Here is a 19,155-nt window from a genome sequence, read left to right as displayed (position 1 = left end):
TTAAATCACCTTCTGATTTTTATTATTTATAACACAGCGGAAACCAATCAAGGAGTCACGATAGCCAGGATAGAGCTTTAACCCTGAGAAAAACTTTGTGAACTCTTGAAAAACTGATCAATACTGAGTATTAACTGATTCCATTAATCTCAGTTGTCGTTTGCTACCTTAAGGTCTATCTTCTCTATTCATGTCCGTTATTAAATAATTTAAACTGAAATGTTTCAGGTGAACCACCATAATGTATATATTATGCATGATGTTTCATAGAATCTTTTGAGTTTTAATTGAGATGATTGAAAAAAGTCAACAATCAGCTACATAGACATTCACTTTTTTCTAAGAGGTTTCGGAACGATTGTTAACGTGAAAGGTAAAGTTTGTCTTGACCAGTCTAGTCTTGACCAAACATTATTTTATTATTGTAGTTGGGTTCAACTGATTTTGACTTGTCTCTACCTAAAAAAAAACACTAATTACAGATTATTAAATCTAAACGGCGGCCATGGTGATTCAAGTCATCGACAGTGTTTACCTAAAGTCTTAAAAATTGTCTCTCTCTTCCTGACCTTGTTTATACAATGCTCGTGTTTTGACGCTTCAAATGTGCGAAGCGATTTCCGATGCAAACAACGAACTTGACCTACCCGGCGCCAATAAATTAAAAGTCAAAGAGTTTGACTAGCTTTCCTTGTTCTTTTAGTTCAGCGTGGTGAATAGTTTTGTTCTTTACAGTGTAAGTTTTGTATTACGAACTTCCTTCGGGAATCCTGAATGCAACGCATTGAAGCATGGGCCAATTTGCATGTATTTGAAAGGAGAAAGTAATTTCCCTTTTGTGTTTTCAAGTACAATGACTTAATTGTTATCGTTCAAGTTCTTGTGTTGTTCAAGGCAGAGCTCCGCAAAGAATCCCAGACAAACGTCTTTAGGCTTTCATCGCTAAAAGGCTCCACTGCGCAGAATGAGGGGTGGGATTTATTCCAAATACCTGAAGATTCTATGCAATAGCAAATGATGAAAGCAGAATACACAGCCCGCAGGAGAAACTAGCTTGAATGAAAACAGATACGATAAAACTTCATCTCTGAAGAGGTTTTCTTTGAAAACAGCTGAAAATTAGAAGGTCACAACGGGGGCGCGAAATACCGCGCTCGGATTGGTGGAGAGAAAAATGACCCGATGACGTCTCTCTCACACACTGTTTATCCCAGGCATTTGATTAATTACAGAGTTTGGACGATGCGGTGAAGTAAGGTTCCGTTTAACTTAAAGAAGTAAAGCGTTCTCGTTTTGTTTTGTAATTTCTTTACAGCGTGAAAAGAAGGATTATGCTTCTACGCAGCTGCAAGGCGTGTTTGTTGGCCTTTGTTCAGTTGGTCGCCATTTCAGGTAGGAGACTTTGGTCACTCATTGCCATGTTGTCGTTTTGCCAATCTTTGGTATGAATACAAGCACGCGATACGTGTGGGTTTATTCTACGTGTACCATTAACCGTGCTTTTATTTAATCCTCGTATCCGTTAAGAGGTTTCTTCCGTCAGAATAACTCTCTTTCGGTTTCGCTCCTGTTCGTTTTGGTGTGTTCCTTTCCGAAAAACGTGTGTAGTCACACTGGTTGTGTTTACCTTGTATGCGGGCCCAACATCAGTTCATCGAGTTTCTTGCCTTTGAGTGACTTCCTAACGAGTATTTCATGCGTTTTATTGTAACCGCAAACGTGACTCAGTGTGTAAGATTGTTATTAGTGAAAGTGTGAAACCATGAAAAGCTATGGTCTTTCGACCAGCGTTTTGTGTATTTCGCGCGTTTGGATTGTTCTCCTTTTCTGACGAAATAAAGGGATTCTCAGATTTGTACGTTTGTATCATAATAAACGAATCTGTTCACTGGAAGATGAATGGACGGGGTTTGTTGTCTTATTCTGAAACCCTTGTGGACCTTAAAGAAGGACTAACTATTTGTATTTCGTTTTACCGGCCGCGAATAAAACGCTACGTGTTTGAATTATAATGTTGCTGTAATTAATCCTCGGTTTTTGACAGTAGCGCGCTGTTTTGGCACCCCATGTCCCCTTTTTCTTCTCTTGTCGGTTTTCAATGTTCCCGGATAGCTTTATTGCTGAAACCTAAGAAGATCATTTTGGGTGTTAAGCCGCTTTATAATGTGAGCAATAGATCTACAATAGGTCACCCAGAAATTGCAGAGACCAGTCTTGAGAAGTAATAAGTCGCGACGAGACTCTGGTCGTAAATATCCAAATATCTTTTTGTCTGCCGTTTTTCCTGGTAATAATTACCTCTGGCATTAGTCATGGGCATTTTTGTAAAATTTTGCAAAGTTAATTACATCCTCTTCGTTTGTAAAGGTGTGAAAAGCGGTATAAAAGCCTTTGTGTTGTAAAATCACCGGAGCTCCTCGTCTCAACAACGCGAAGTTTAATTTTCGTAGATTATCAACACTAGGTTACAAAAATCAGACTTGTGAACTGTATTTTAAAAATAATTTGGTGGTTAAACTTTTGCTAGCGGTAGTATTAGGGAAAAATAATGACTTATTATAGTTTTCAGCAGGCTCAAACTTATCAAGAATGTGCTAGACCAAGTTTTTACTAGCGTAGGATTTGAAAGAAACGGAAGTGATTCACGGTTCAGCCCCAATTAATAGCTTCTCTCGATTGTGTTTCTCTGAACGTGTTTTATTGAAGGGAGAATTATTGAAGAAACCTCAATTTTGTTTCTTATATTGAATTTCACTGTGGTGATAATTTTGGAACAGTATTTTTCTTTTGTAGTATTTGAATGTATGCATGAATTTGATAAATTATTTATTTCAGTCGTAAATTTGTGTTTAGACGCCTTGGTATATGTAGAGGCAGAAATTGAGAAACTACAGCTGTGATAATCTTCCGTTGAATTGTTTTGTGCATTCTTTGGAGAATCACAGGCTTACAAAATATCTACCTTTGTTAAAACATTTATACAGTTATAAGGTGATTTTTGCTTGTACAGATGCGAGATGAAGTCTGAAAAGTTTTGCTTGACCTTGCTGTTCGAAATGAAAATCACGTGAATTAAGCACTTGAGTACAAATGTACAAACGCGTACATTTTTGTCTTAAATTTAGCTCATTTTACTTGTCTGTGAGCTGTAAGAAAAAGCCTGTAAAGTGCAATAACTTCAAGTTTAATGTATATTTTTCTTTAATTATTTAATATACATCTGAATGTCTAGTTATTTTAATAAAATTATTAAAACGTGCTAATATTTAAATGAAAGAAGTATTTTTGTTTTCATGGTATTGGTCATTCTTCAATTTGAGTTTATTTACATTTCATTATCTATTTTTACAAAGCTTCAGCTGATAAGGAGAGGATGTTTGGATAACAAAAAAGTTAAAAAAAAAAAAAAGAAAAGAATACATATTTTCAAAGTACATTGACATTAAACCGACCTAATTCAATTTTGAGCACTGTTACCAAGCCCACACACCTCATTCGAAATTTCCTTTGGAATAATACAAAGTAGGCCTGTGTTTTTAAAAATAGAATAGTGGTCTACAAATAGGAAACAATGTCCCTTAAATCGTCATGTGATTAATTGACGGGGATCTGGTTGTTATAAATAATCTGCTACCACACAGGAATCCTTGTAATTCAACTTTCCTCAGCTGCTCTGAAATGTGTAATTACTGAATTTGTCACTGATCAATTCAATTGATGAATTTTTAGTTTATGTTTTATAAAAGGATGGAGAGATACTAACTTACACGTAGGAAAATAGAAAGTCAGAATTGTCTGTTTATACTGAAAACAATCAACTAATTAAGGAATAAGTTTAAGACTACATTAGATCCCCATTGTTACATAGACAGGAGCGTTTTACTGGAAAATGCACCACTTGTTAAATTCATATGAAACTACATCCTGGACCTGAGTGACGTATTTTCCATATCCTCAATATTAAGGATATTGATGATGTCATTTCCCTCTTTTTTGCGACAATTTGTTTGTGCATTTTTACAGTTGGTGAAAAATAGCAAGTGATATAGATTTGTCTATATAATAAAAAGAAAATTACATGGTGGCTTGAAGATATGAATTTTGTGTTCTTGTGTAAAATACAATATTTTACTCACTCAAACATTGAAAATAAAATTCACATCTCCTTGCCGTCGTGTAATATCTGCTGTATATGACTACTGTCTAGGAAAGTGAGAATATATATAATTATCTTATTCAATGGTTTTACATATAACGCGCGGATATTTTGCGAGTAGCGAAGATGGGCAATGAGCAAAATGTCCGTGCATATCATATGTAAAACAATCGAGTACAAGATTTATTATTCCACTGCAAAAAGAGTTTGTTATTTTTGGCTTTTGGCTTCTCTTTTCTAGTAAGAGTGTTGAAATACACCCGGCCTTATCTGTCCATCAGTATATAGCACGTGCGAATGACATAAACAACACGGAAAGCCAGTGAAATGTCTTTGTCCTTATTCGCCAGGGTCTGTTATAAACCGGTCAAACCAGGACACTACTGAACAGTGTATTACTGTTTTATGTTTTGCATGTTCTCTTGACCTTATTTGGTCAAATGACATAATAGTGGAATAAGTTGAATTATCAATTTATTGCGATAGTGAGCATTCCAATAGCAATGCGTGGATCGTAATTTCAACTATCAAAAACTTTCCCATTAGTTTTTCAACTATAATTTTGATAGTTAAATAGTCATAAAAAAATTGCCGATATAACACTATAACAAATTATATGTTAACAATTTGCATGATCTTACTTTGAGTAACGTAAAGTCAAAAATTAATTAAAAACATTGCAGTACTTACCGGTAGTATAACAATAGTATCTGTTATATGGCAATGATATTTCAACTATCACAATACTATCACAATAGTCAAAAATAATGACCTCAGTAGCTGTAAGAGCCACCTGCTGGCCTTGAAATTTTGATTTTAGCAAAGGCCAGGATTAACAATTGAAAGCTTTATTGACAAGAAACAAATGCAAAAATTTGTTTTGGATTAGTTCTTAGAAAGTGGGCTTAATAAGGCTGGTCACTAATAAGACTGTCCTGGTTTTTTATTTGTTTTTGGTTTAAAAACTAGAGTGATTTTTATTGTTCTTTGTATTAATCAATAACGAAAGAAAACATAAATAATTTAAACCCGTTTGAAAATTTGCAAACTGACACAAAATTAAGCCATAAATCATTTAGTCACCACAGAACTAACTTTTAATGTAATTCATTTGTTGATTTATTATAAATATTACACCCACTTGGTTGGAACTAACTACATTAAGTTTATTATAGTTTATGCAATTAAGTTGATTAATAATAATATTGTTCATTCAATTATTGTAAAACTTTTTCTTTTTCATTCAAATGATTGTGTGTTAATTTTGCACACTGAACAGTATATAGTGTATAATGTTCTTTGTTGCATGATGGATGTATTATACTGCTAATTTCCAGACAATTATAAAAATAATGCTAAGTTTCGTTTTTAGCAGGTGGTTTGATCTTTTTAAATTATTATTTAATTTTTTTTAACTGGTGAGTATTTTTTTCTTTAAAATCAGTTTGGAAACCATTGAGAATGCTCCTATACAATCCCTGTCCATTCATCTGTAAATTAATTTTTAAACAATTAACTACTTTTCACACTAGGTTTGAAAATAGCTCACTTTAATAATTTTATGAAAGTCACCTTCCATTCATCGCAATGAATGCTTGCATTGAACCACTGGACTTCTCAATTTTTTTGTTGTAGTTGTTGTTTTTTGGTGGTGTTCAAGTACTTCTTACTGCTTTACCGTAAAATTCTACAAGAGTATTGGGAAGAGTATAAAATAAAGAAAGTTTATTAAATTTACTCCTATAGTATTTCTCTATGCTTGGGAGTATCAGGGCTTCTGATAATTCGCGGGAAAAAAAGTCAAATTTCGCGGGATTTTTGAAGACAAATTCGCGGAGAAAACGGCCGATTTCGCGGGAAATTTCGCGGGAATTTTCGGGGCAAATTTCGCCGAAAAACAAAGAAGAAAGCCAAGAAGAAAGATTCCAGAAAAAAAAAAGATATACTGGAAGGATCTCGTGTTGCTTTGCAGTTTACAAGGCAGGATTGTTCGTGATCGAAGGTTTAAATCCATTTGTGAAGTCAAAACATTGTTGTGTCTTCAATCGACTCTTCGATCGTGCCCTGCACGTACGACTAAACATGTGCCTGCATTACTACAGACAGCAGTTTCCTTTTCCACTCCGTATAGTGTCACCGAAAAGTCTTCTCATTTCTTGTGCCCATTTTTTCGCAACATTAATCTAAGAACGCCTGGTAGTTATGGTACGTTATGTTTACTCGTGACAGTGACGAAATTTCAAGATAAATTTGCATTTATGAAAAGTAAACAGCCCCAGTGGCCAAGATAAGTTTCAAATATGTTGTAACGACATGCATTTGGTGGGATTTTTAACGAATTTCGCGGTATTACGCGTTTTTTTGTGAATTTCGCGGGATTCCGCGGATATAACCGAATTTCGCGGCTCCGCGACCGCGCGAAATATCAGAAGCCCTGGAGTATGGTTAAAGAAAAAACTTGTCAAGTGGACTTAAGAATTTGACATTCACAAAATAAGTGGATCGGAACAATGTGCACAATCGGAATCAATCTCTCCACACTACTGTCAACACACACAATGTTGTTATCAGATACTGCTGTTGTTGAAAGGCAGAACTGAAACATTCTAGAGTATGCTTAAAAGAATAAAGTGCCAAAATTGTGGTAAGGTTTACAGATTAGCATTGAGCAGGATTATAAAGGTGCAATGTTTATTATCTGAGCCAGAATTAATTGTGAAATAAAGCTTTCTAGTCTTACCTTCTGTAGTCACAGCAAGTGACCATATTCCTTTTTCTTTATCTGTTTAATACCTGTAGACTGATAACAGATTAGAAAATAGCAGTTTTATTAGGAAATTGTACCTCCAGACAATGAACATCTTACTCATTAATCAACCCTGTTATCATTATAAATCCAAGGAATTTGCAATGAGTGGAAGCAGATTCATATGTTTAAATAATTTGAAAGGCGGCTGTTGTTTTTGTCTGCCATCATGTTATGTAATTTTAAATAGTTGAATACAAACTTTTGTGCTCTTTTGCAGGGGCATCAGCTGTAACAGCGCCATATTTTATTGAAGAACCCTCAGACATTTATGTTAGGAAAGGCAAATCTGCTGTTCTGAACTGTCGAGTAGGTGGAAATCCAAAACCATCCATAAAATGGAAAAGAAATGGGATTACATTGACTTTAGACAGCCGAAGGATGATAAAACCAGACGGTTCCTTGTATTTTACGGAAATAATTCATAATAAAACGCACAAGCCAGATGAAGGAACTTATCAGTGTGAAGCAGTATCTTACATTTCTTTGGACTATCAAGTTATCAGTAGAACTGCCCGTCTTATTGTTGCTGGTAAGTTCAGTTTTACTGCATAAAAATGACTCAAGAGCATCAAGAACACATGAATTCAAACAGATATAAGATGTGTTTGTGGTTGACCAGATGAGAGAAGTCAAATGGTGACTGGTCAAAATTAACTGATCCTCAGCCTTGGACATGTATGATAAAAAAGAGTATGCTAAACAATCCTGCTGTTTAAACTAAATTGTGCTTAGGTTCAGTTATTAAATTATCCAAGGCTGTTGTCTAAGAAAAATTTCAAGGAGCATGCAAGGCCAAAAGCTGAGAATTTAGGAGCCCAACATGTGAAGTGGTAGGTGCTGCTACCTGGTAACCAGGCTGGCTCATTAGGCGGGACGAATTTTGTCTTCTGTTCTTATGGGAAATTTAATCCTGATTACCGAGATGAAAAATGTCCAAAAGGCCCCCAAAATGCCGATGGAACCGGGTTCCAACTTGTCAGCGACCTTATGCGCAGTTGAAAATGTTTCTTCCCGGACAGTCCTGGTATCCAGGCTGGAGTGTTCATATGGGAAAAATTTCCAGCTCAGTTACCGAGATCTCAGTCGCAAAAACTGAGATCGCCGTAACCTGGCCTGCCCGCCTTCTCGTGTGAACACATCGAAATTTTTGTAAAGAAAAGAGTGGCGAGGTGAGATCTTGGAAACTGAGCCAGCCCGGTTGACTGGGCTCATACAAAGAGGCCCTAGAATAAGTGGGAGTTTTCGTTAACCACTTCCTGCTTTTCAAAGGATTTCTTCAATCACCATATTGGTTCATTTGGCTGAAGCTGGTTTACTGAGAACGGTGAACACAAAGAGATTCCAACATGAGAAAATCCTTCAAAAGACAGCGAATGACTGCAGAAAGCTCACAATTATCTTGAGGAACTTAATATGCAGTGGGGCCCAGTTCACTGTTTACAAAGTCCCAACAGATGTATTTTCATTGTCTTCACCTGTTGTAAACAGTCACCAAGTGTTTCTTACAAAAGTATGTACTTGAGAAGAAAATTTCAGTAGCATTTTTCTTAATTTCAGGTATTTCATCCAAAGTAGCTGTCACTCCTTCATCATTAACAGTTACAGATGGGGATACGTCAAGGTTTTTTTGTAGTATAAAACATTCAAGTCCCAAAGCATTAGTTGCCTGGAGAAAACAAGGATCAAATATCACTATTACAACAGGGGAACGGTTTACTTTAACTGCTAATGGGGCCCTACAGATCAGAAACACTAGATTTGAAGATAAGGGAAAATATCTGTGCATTGCCGCAAATGAAGTCACCATGAAGACTCACATCAGCACAAATGTAGGATCACTTGAAGTTATACCAGGTATGCTTTTAATAATTGCTTCAAGCTAAAGAGTATAAAATAATGGCAACCTTGCAAACTTAAAATTTAAGTGTAAGCAAGAAACTGGAGGAAGCAAAAGTGAACATTACAGTGTTTTGGTTCTTCTCACAAGACCAAATGTCAAACATACAGAATGATATCAGTGGATCAGAGAATTACATCTCTCCAGGTTATGTTAAAGTGCTAAAGTGAACCCATAAATTTCCCACTTTCTCTGACATTGGTGGGAATTGAACCCACAACCTCGGGATTTCTGATCGTCCGTTACTCTACCGACGGAGCTAAGAGGCAAGACAGGACCAAGTCGTGGGTGGAGGTGGTAGTTGCGGCAATGTGATTGTGAAGAGTACAAGTGCCAAATGTTGTGCCACTAGCACTAAGGACACAAATGATAGATGAGAGAATTAACTCTGCAGTGTAATATTAAAGTGTTAAAGTGAACTTTATCATAAAGTACAAGAATGAGCATTAGCACTAGGTGATATTTAATTGTATCCTTTCAAAAACGATTCTTTTCTGGTTTGTAGTTATTTTAAACAAAATATCACTCACCATTTCAGGCTAATTGAAAACAACCAGGCAATGCTAAATACTAACCATTGGTTTAATTTAAATGGGATACCACAGGGTCAGAAATTAACTTTTTTAGGCAGGCGCCAAGTGGCAACTGAAATTTTTTTTTCAGTTGCCATATGGAAAAATGTGGTCGCCAAAAAGCAGAAAAAAAGTGTCAATAATCCTTCGCAGCGAAACACAAACCAAAATGTTTGGTTGCCAGATGTAAAAAATTCTGGTCGCCAATTTTTCTTTTAAGAATCAGAACGAAGAGAACGCGTTTGCGTTTGGGGCTGCAATGGCGATTTATACACCTACCACTGAAAAACCACGACGAAAGAATCGAATGCCGGCTATATACGCAGTTTCATAAGACTGCTAAATGTTTTAAGTCAACTTTATACCTTCTCTTGTCTCTACCTCTCGGAGAAGAAATGTACCCGATTGAAAAACTTCCGGTTGGTTCTTTGCTCTATGTTCAAAACCGTAAACGATCTTTCCTTTTGCGTTCTGTCAAGACAATCGACAGATCGCCATGTTGTTCGCACCAGGCCACAACCGTGCAGCATTTCTCGTTCAAAAAACATGGCGGCGAAGCTTCGCACTGCTCGAGCTGTGAAGCGTTGTGATAGATTTATAATAACAGGAAAATCGGTTTTATACTTCAAAAGCAGTGGAAAGGTAAAAAGTAAGTGACCAATTGGCGGGCGGCTTTGAATTTTATTTTTATTGATTTGGCTGAAAATCAAAGTTATTGTTTGTATGATGATCGTGGCATGAAATAGTTAATCGCCCGCTGGCGACCAGTTGTGAAATTCTGGTCGCCAGTGCAAAATTTTTAGTCGCATTGGCGACCAGGAAAGCGCAATTTCGGACCCTGTACCATTAAATTTTTCTTATTATATTGTGATCAGATTATTGTTTTTACTTAGTACTGGATATGGATATCAGCTTAGTTTCTGAATGGAATTGGATAGTCACCTGATAAATGCAACCCTGTTTAGAAGGTGTAATGGGATAATATAACAGTGTTTTGACCACATTTTACTCAGTTATTTCACAATCACTGCTTAGATATAAGTACATGATTATTTAATAAACAGATGAAGGTTTTCCTCGCCGTCCAAATTTTGCGGAGACGCCCCAAGACACAGTAGCCATCGTTCAAAGCAAAGTTGTGCTTGAGTGTATAGCAAATGGTCATCCCACACCCCGTGTCACCTGGCTTAAAGATGGTTCACCTGTGCCACTTGGAAGTGAAGGGTATTCAATCCTAGGCAACAGTAACCTTGTGATACATCCTGTATCTGTGTCGCATGCTGGAACTTACACTTGTCGTGCAACAGCGACAACAAGATTTGAAGAAGCAACAGCCAAGTTAGATGTGCACTGTAAGTGACTTTTAAAAAAACATATTACTTTCTGAGTTTCTGTTGTTCCAGAAAATATCCTCACTCCTTCCATGAAAGGAGCTTTGGTTTGGGTCCTCCACCCCTCCAGAAACTCCAATCTAACCATATATTTCCTTTAAAAACTTTGGCTTTGGAGACCCTCCCCTCCAGAACTCCCCGTGTGATATGGATACTTGCTGTCTCCTTTCCCTCTCCCACCCCTCCCCCTCTCATGCTTCTACCACTCCATGGGGGAAGTATGGATGTTTCCAGAACCACATGTGCATTATTAACCCTTTGAATGCCAACTCAGGTACAATCCCAATGACTGGTGGCCATCTTCAATTATCCATGAATTTGTCTTGACAATTCAACACTTTGTGATTTCTGTTAAGTGCGTTTTCATGATTTGCGTATTCATGCATATTCATGGTCATAAACATGACCTCTTCCTTTCCCATCACCTGCATTAGCCACGGCGTCTTCACTAACATCACCGTCACTTTCATCAGAACTTTAACTTTCTTTGGTGCTTTAACCTCATCTTCCGACTGAGAACTATTACTGCTGTATTCCGAAACATCTTCTTCACTGTGCAAGGTAGTTGTAGTTCAATTTTACAAAGGGTTACCCTACCAATATGGTCTATTAAGAATCAGTTATCAAGCTACAGTACAATTGAACGGACACAATGATAGTACCACATTTGAACAGGGCCTTAGTGGGAAGAAGTGTGCAAGAACAACAAGCAAGCTGAGTGTGTACCACTCGATAGATTTTATTTCAGTGATCCTCAACTGTTCATTATCTTGAATTGAATTGAAGAATGATAATTTTGTTATTGTCATCCATGAAAATTATACACTGTATCCATCTCCTCCCATGGTGGGTTGTTTTTGAATTGCACCCCTTCTCCCTCCTCTTCGAAAATTCAAATTAGCTTCATCGTCCTCAAAATTTCCGATGACATTCTGTTAGGTTTGGGGGAGGGGGAGTTGGAGGGTATGGACATTTTGTGGAACCACACATTATTTTAAGATGAAGGGTTGTTTACCACAAATCTACTCACATTAGGCTAAATTCCTTTTCAGTTGGTCCTGTTTTTACTAAGAAACCAAGTGCTGTCTATGCTTACATCAGGGAAACAGCACGGTTTGAGTGTGAAGCAGATGGGATACCTAAACCTAACATTACATGGAGTAAAAATGGTGAAGAACAGACCAACTCAGATTACATCACTGTTGGAGATGGCTTCTTGATGGTGTATGATCTGGTCTCATCAGACATGGGAGCTTATCAGTGCTTTGCAAAGAGTTATTTAGGAACAATTCAAGCCACTGCAGAGCTCTCTGTCTTTAGGAAAGGTAATCATTGTATTTACATAGTGCTTAAGGCCAAATACTTTTGTGGCAGAGGTGAGCTCCAGGGCCCAGTTGCTCAAAGCCCGATTAAGCTAATCCTGGATTAACGAGAATTTTGATTCAAGTTTAATTACTAATGCTCAATAAAGACTTGTCAAAAAGATTTCTGTCCCTTAGTTTTGACTTTGGTTTTTCTTTACCATTGGCTTAAAATTAGATTTTAAAAATATTTTTAACGAGTGAGCTGAAAACCTCGGTTAACTTTTAATCGTGGATTAGCGTTAATCGGCTTTTGAATGACCAGGTCCAGATGTTTTCTCCCATTTCCAGCCGCCATGTTGGTGCCAACATAGCGTCAACACACTGAGCTCTATAAATGCCTGTAGAACATTTTGTCAAATAACTCATTGACAACTACGAAGTTCTGCCCTTGTAGACCTGAGACTTCCTTAATTTATTTATCATCACTGTCTATAACATGTTTTAAAATGGCATGACATCTTTGCTATTTTAAAAGACAAGACTCTCAGACTTGGTGTTTTTACTAATTTTAAGGTGCTCTTTACTGCAGTGGCAAAGGTTTTTCTTTACCTTGCCTACATAAAAAAATTGAAATTACCATGATGATTAAGGTCTATGGGCCAGTATGTTTGATGATTAGACGATTGAAGTATTTTCAAATTACTGATACTTTTTGACGCAGGAGTGCCTCTACCAGTTACTACACCTCCGCCAACAACCACCCCAGAGCCTACAACAACTGTCGTTACAACATTACGATCAACAACACCAGCGCCAGTTCCAGAGAAACCGCAGAATGTGGTTGCCCGGGCTCTTTCAGATACTGAAATAGAGTTGACCTGGTCACCACCAACAGTTCCAAATGGAAAGATTCTTAAATACACCTGCATTTACTTTGAACTGGTCCAAGATGGTAAGAGTTAAGTGCCATTTGACATATGCTCCATATGAGAACGTACAGAGCGGAACCTCGATTTAACAAAGCGCCAAGGGACTAGGGAAATTGGCTCGTTATATCGAGGGTTGGTTATATTAAGGTTCTGTTCCATATATTTTAAAAAGTCGGACTGGAGAATATTGTTTGTTATACGGAGGACTTCGTTATATAGAGGTTTGTTAAATCAAGGTTCCACTGTTTGTACCAGTTTGTCTCAAGTGGGCCAAAAATTCCTTGCTTTTCTTGTCAGGGTTAGCTCCCTACTTTCACCAGAGTCCCATTAGCTTGGATGGAGCATATTGCTTCAAATTTGATTTAGAACGGCATGACTGTTTAGCAGAAATGGCATGGTTGTCAAGTCGTTTTGCGCAAGAGAGGGGGGATGTCAGGCAAACCAGTTTCAACCAATGAAAAAAAGCAGTGACGTTTAGAGACAAACTTGAGGAACTTGGTGAGCAGAGAGAGTGAGAAATGAGCGAGAGAATTTCTGTAACCTTGATTCTGTTTGTGAAGTTTTATCTTTGTTGGAAATCATCATGACATTGATGCTGGACTCAACTGAAAAAAAATGAATGAATGAATGAATGAATGAATGAATGAATGAATGAATGAATAATAGTGACAACAACAACATCACTGAAAACACACAACATTGGAAAATAAAATTTAAACCAATGGTAATATTTATAGGTCCTCCTTTACAATCTGTTGCTTGTCCATAGTTTGCTGACAAATTTGACTGTTAAAATCTTAAAACTGTCAATTATCCAAATTTCTACTTCTGATCCTTTTTTGTTGTTGTATATTTCTTTTAAACAACTTAAAATGAATGCACCAAAGTTAACTGAATCTTATCAATGTGTCCTTATCAGGCACCATGGATTACAACATGATAAACACATCTGGAGAGAACTACAGAAAACTCTTCTCTGATCTAGAGCCAGACACAAAGTATCAGTTTAATGTATATGCCACAAATGCTCGTGGTGCAGGAAGTATTTCTGAACCAGCAACAGCAAGGACATACCCAAGTTCTCAGGTGCCAGGAAAACCTCGTAATTTAGTAGCAGAGGCAGAGTCTGACTCATCAATAAGGATCACTTGGGCAGTTCCTGATACTGGGTAAGTGTTCGGGACAGGATGTCTCTCTTGTCACCCTTCCCGGCAAGCAGATGGATCTTGGGCTATGACTACGTTTTACCAGATTCTTCATGAACGATTTGCAACCAAATGTTATTTGTTCAGATACATGTGTAGACGTTTTGTTCACATTCTACTTCCTGTCTGGGAGGCGTAGCCATGCAAGTTTCCTGCTCGTAGCTGCTTCGGTTTTTGATCCATACTGGTGTGGAATCCTTACTGACACAATTTGAACACAGAATTTTAAAACTAAATATATCTGGGAGCATCGTATATGGTGTTGCGGTGGTTTGAGGCCTAGCTGCTAGTGTTGTGTTTGTTGTTCTTAGACAGAAACTTCACAAGACATTGTTTCTCTTCACCCAAGTTTGGTACCAGTAGAATGTGAACACATTGTGCTTGCCATTCTAAAACAGACTTACAATCAATGTTAGAACATTTTGCACCCCATGTTAGATGATGTTTGACCCAGATTTTTTTGTTGGATGTCAAGATGTTGAGGTGATGCTACACGTAGCTGCATGTTCAGCATAGTTATACAACAAATGTTAGAATGTTTAGCTGCAACTTTATCTGAATTGTAAATGAATAATAGTCTAAATTGAGTGTAACGGTAAACTTTGATCTGACCAAAAACTATGACTTCGACAGTTATTGTTAATTATATGCCTTTCAAGGAAAGAAAACAGGTCATGCATATCCCTTATCGCCATTTCATCTCTATTTTTCTCAGGCCAAGCTCAGTCTTCAGATATGTGATAATTTACAAAGAAACTAGTAGTAGCTCAGGAGAAATGCAGGATGCCACAAAACAACAAACAAGGGTTCTGCGTGATCTAAAAACCTACACCAAATATACCATCAGCGTTTATGCCGAGAACAACGCTGGAGTGAGAGGTGCAAGTGCAGTAACAGAGGCCACAACTGAGGGTGGAGGTACATTAAAATTCACCAGTGTTGTTTATTTGCTGTCTTGATATTACAGTGGAAGCTGTCGTGAATGGACACCCTTGGTACATGAAAATGGTGTCCGTAACTGGAGCTGGCCACTTATGAGAATGGTTCTCGTACATGTAAGCGGCCACTAGAGATGTAAGGGGTAGATTGCCGTTTACAGGAGCTTGCCCAGCTAACAATAAACAATGAGAATGCAAAACAGTACCACAGTATTAAATATTTTTTGTTTTATTGCCCTTATGCAATGCATGCCGTGATAATAGCGATAATTGTAACTAATGCACTGTAAAAACATTGTGACGAACCGTAAAATGAACTTGATTGATTAAAATAAGATTTAGAGGCCTATGGGATTTCCTTTTGGGTGTCCGCTTACAGGAGCTTAAAAACAAAGCAAAAGTCTAAATCATTAACCCTGAAAGTGTCCGCAACCACTTACAGGAATGTCCGCTTACTGGAATGTGTAAATACAGAGTTTGTGTGGGAGTTCAATCGGGGTTTTGTGAAGGCAGTTGTAGGTAGAGCTGTCCACTTACGAGAGTGTCTGTTAAGAGAGCTTCCATTGTACTAAAGTAGTTGTTGATATTTGCAATGTTTTGTGCTCTTTAAACTGCAATGCAGAGCTGTACCATTAAGGAACTGACCATCTTTGCTAACCAGTTCTGACATCACTGGAATTTTCCTATATTGAGGGTCTTCTATCTCCAAAGATGCTCTGGTGCCTTTTGTTTGGCCTTCAATTTCATTTAATTTATTTTTCCTTAACGCATTACCAACAGATCACTACTAAAAATTAAATTACATTGCTAGCTTGTGTTAGTCGTATTTAAAAGCCTAGCCTCGATCGCAATCAGATTGAGATTTCCATGAGAATATTTCAAAACTGAATAATTTATTTAAAAATTCTTCAATTTAAATGTTCTCTTTATAGAACTTTGTATTTTCCTTCAATATGTAAAAAAGGTAGAGGTCGCTGTGCTTGTTAAAGAGAAAACAACCAACATTATAATGATTCTTCTCTGAGCTTAGCCTCAAATCATCCCACCCCCCCCCCCCCCCGAAGTTCTGTGTGTGTGCACTGTTTTAAGAAGTTCTGTATAGTGAGGATGCCAAATGCAATTCAATCAAATTACTTTAAAGGCATTAAGTTAAGTCAGTTGGTTTCATATGTCCCGTTTATTGACTTGCCAGTTCCAAGAGTAGCACCCACAGACTTTGCACTGAAGCCGGATCGTACAGGGACAGCGCTGATAGCAACTTGGAAAGCTCCTGATCCAGCTACTGTCAATGGAAGAATAACCTTCTACACCATCAAGTATAGACAAGTTGGATCTGTACTGGAGAAAACAACTGGTAGAATTGGGGTAAGTTGGAAGAAAGGGTTGTGGTGTCCATTCCAGTAAGTGACTTAAACCAAAGTAAGCAGCAACTTGGATGTTTAGCTCAAATCATGTCGATTAAACAGCAAAATCCACCAATTTCTGCCTTATAAACTAATAAAACTACTGATATGGACTTAAATGATAAACAGTTACCCTAACTTCACATACTGGTAATTTCCACGGTGTAGTTAGCTTAGATTTGACTGCATTATTTACTGATCAAGGTATATTTCTCAATGTATTGTTCAGTCTTTGACTAACAATATCTTTGTTTTGTCTCATAATCTTTGCTGACGATTGTATTTGTTTCTGTAGCCTTACAATGTAAATCCCTGAGCATTGGTTCATATTGTTTCTATTGTAGGCTAACCAACGGGCATTTACCATCAAGGGCCTAATGCCAAGCACAAGATATGAGGCTAAAATAGCGGCTGGCTCGGAATCAGGGCTTGGAGAGTTTACACGAGTATGGGTACAAGCAAGCTTGAATGCCACTAATTGCAAAGGTAGATGATAAATTACAATTTCCTCAATTGAAAATCTGCTCTAGTACAGCAATGGGACTAAGAAGTTTGTTCCAAAAATGATTTCTTTAATAGATTTAATTTAATCCTACAATAGTGGACAAAAGTAGTTGAGAAAAATGCAAATTTTGCGCAAATGTTTCATTCTCCTTCAAGGAAAACACCATCAGGATCTGGAGAGTAGCAAACCTTCACTTGCCCCTCTGCCTCACTCAGTATTGCTTTGAAGGCTGGACTATGAGCCAGCCTTTTTTTCAGGAGCGGACCAACATTGATGAGAGGGGGGGGTGGGGACTGAGTTGGTGATGTATCACTGTAGTGGTCGAATTTGCTTCAAATGCGTAAAAGTCTCTCAACAGTTTTGTCCACGAGTGTAGTAACCATACAGGTAATTTTTCATTGCTGCACCTAAGCTCCTTGCCACCATATTTTTGGCACAGATTTGCCTTTGGTCCTGCCCCTTCCTCCCATAGTGATAACCTGAGGGATTGGTAAGTAAAGGGTCCTAAAACGTATGGTCTGAAGGGGGGGGGGGGGGGGTGTTTTTTTAAAGTTGCGGTAAGTGTCTTTGGTGAAAACTGTTTCTTAACAGAAGTCAATTTTTGAGCATTTGCTTTGAATACCAAATTTTAAAATCTTAGATTTCTTTGAAAAGAACCATGTCTGTAGTCACTGTGTAATTGGCAAGGAAACATTCAAGAATATAGTTATCAGGCCTGGTAAGTTAATGGGACTTTTGAGAAATGGGCCCCAGGACCTTGTTTAAGTCACATATGGGTTTTTCATTCAGGGATGTAGCTAAGAAAAACCTCGGCAATCTTATTAAACCCACCCGGCTCTCAAGTATTTGTGTTTTGTTGAATTTCAGCCAGTGATGTGATCTCTTTCTAATGATGAAATTCACCAGTAGCTGGCTCTTAACCATATCCCTGCTCATTATCTCCTTGATTCAGCATACTTTAGCTTCTCTATCATCCAAGGCCCAGTTGTTTGCAAGCCGATTCACACTAATCTACGATTAGAAGATAATGAAGGTTTTCATCTCACTCTTTAAAAAATGTTTTTAAAAGCTGATTTTAGGCTAATGGTAAAGAAAAGTCTAAATCAAAACTGAGGGACAATAATCTTTTTGAAGAATCTTTATTGGTTTGTAATTAAACTGGAATCAAAGTTCCCGTTAATCCAGGATTACCTAATCAAGCTTTGAACAACTGGGCCCAGCTGTTTTGATAGAGAAATCAACCAAAGACATACTGTAGACACAGTTCAATGGCCTTAACTCCAACGAGTCTGCTGTAGCTCAGTGGTAGAGCATCCGAACTAGTAATCGGAAGGTCTTAGGCTCAAGTCTCAACTCAGATTTCCTTTTTCCGAGTATGCCTGTGTCACTCACGGGATAATACATGTACATATTCTCACAATTATTTACTAGACCTTTAATCGTTGTAATAAGGAAGGTTAAAAAATTACAGGCATTGTTCACGTCATGAGGTTAATATTAATACCCATTTAATCCTTCTGATTGCAGAAGACACAACTCCTGGGAAACCCAAGTTTGGTGACGTAGAGAAGTTCCCTAATGCTATCTTAGTGAGATGGTTGCCACCAGACAATGCAGGCCTTGTATGTGTGACAGGTTACAGCCTAGCGTGGGGAGAAAACAGCCCATATCAGTTCAGTTCAAAACCTCTAACTGGTGATGAAACACAGTATCTTATCAAGGAATTGAGTAAGTGCAGTATGTGCGGAGCAGTGTGGTGAGGTTGTTGTTGTTTTGGTCCAACTTTGGTGTAAGTGGATTACCAAGGGAGACAACAGGAAGTGAATTGAAAATAAGAAACAAACAAAAAAGAAAGGGCCACGTTCAGATTAGACTGATTTTTTTTTTTTCAAAGAAATAAGGAAAGTCAACTTTTGCCTTTTTCAAGTTGGAATTTATTTCCACCCTGGTCCTCTCTATCCAAATCTATCTCTATCTCATCAGCATTTTGGTGTTGACAAACATGTGCTTTTTACTTCAAATATCTGAGACAGACTGTGAAGGATG

At 37.6% G+C, this 19,155-nt stretch overlaps 1 protein-coding gene across 2 annotated transcripts in view; it reads left to right on the top strand.

Moving 5' to 3' along the window:
• The first annotated feature begins 1,211 nt into the window (after positions 1 to 1,211).
• Positions 1,212 to 19,155, top strand: part of LOC146474672 (neogenin-like) — a 31,735-nt gene continuing 13,791 nt past the window's right edge. For both annotated transcript variants that reach the window (XM_085116395.1, XM_085116394.1), the window contains exons 1-11: positions 1,212 to 1,392; positions 7,183 to 7,494; positions 8,523 to 8,819; positions 10,499 to 10,786; positions 11,878 to 12,150; positions 12,851 to 13,081; positions 13,978 to 14,227; positions 14,979 to 15,181; positions 16,394 to 16,566; positions 16,949 to 17,090; positions 18,637 to 18,837. In XM_085116395.1, the coding sequence (XP_084972521.1) occupies positions 1,332 to 1,392; positions 7,183 to 7,494; positions 8,523 to 8,819; positions 10,499 to 10,786; positions 11,878 to 12,150; positions 12,851 to 13,081; positions 13,978 to 14,227; positions 14,979 to 15,181; positions 16,394 to 16,566; positions 16,949 to 17,090; positions 18,637 to 18,837 (2,431 nt within the window). In that variant the 5' untranslated portion in view covers positions 1,212 to 1,331. The remainder of the gene's footprint in view (positions 1,393 to 7,182; positions 7,495 to 8,522; positions 8,820 to 10,498; positions 10,787 to 11,877; positions 12,151 to 12,850; positions 13,082 to 13,977; positions 14,228 to 14,978; positions 15,182 to 16,393; positions 16,567 to 16,948; positions 17,091 to 18,636; positions 18,838 to 19,155) is intronic.

This window comes from Pavona decussata, unplaced genomic scaffold (genome assembly GCF_977016875.1).
Source record: "Pavona decussata unplaced genomic scaffold, jaPavDecu1.1 SCAFFOLD_87, whole genome shotgun sequence".
NCBI classification, from domain to species: domain Eukaryota; kingdom Metazoa; phylum Cnidaria; class Anthozoa; order Scleractinia; family Agariciidae; genus Pavona; species Pavona decussata.
Note: the sequence above shows the minus strand (reverse complement) of the source record. Positions and strands in the feature narration are given on the sequence as shown.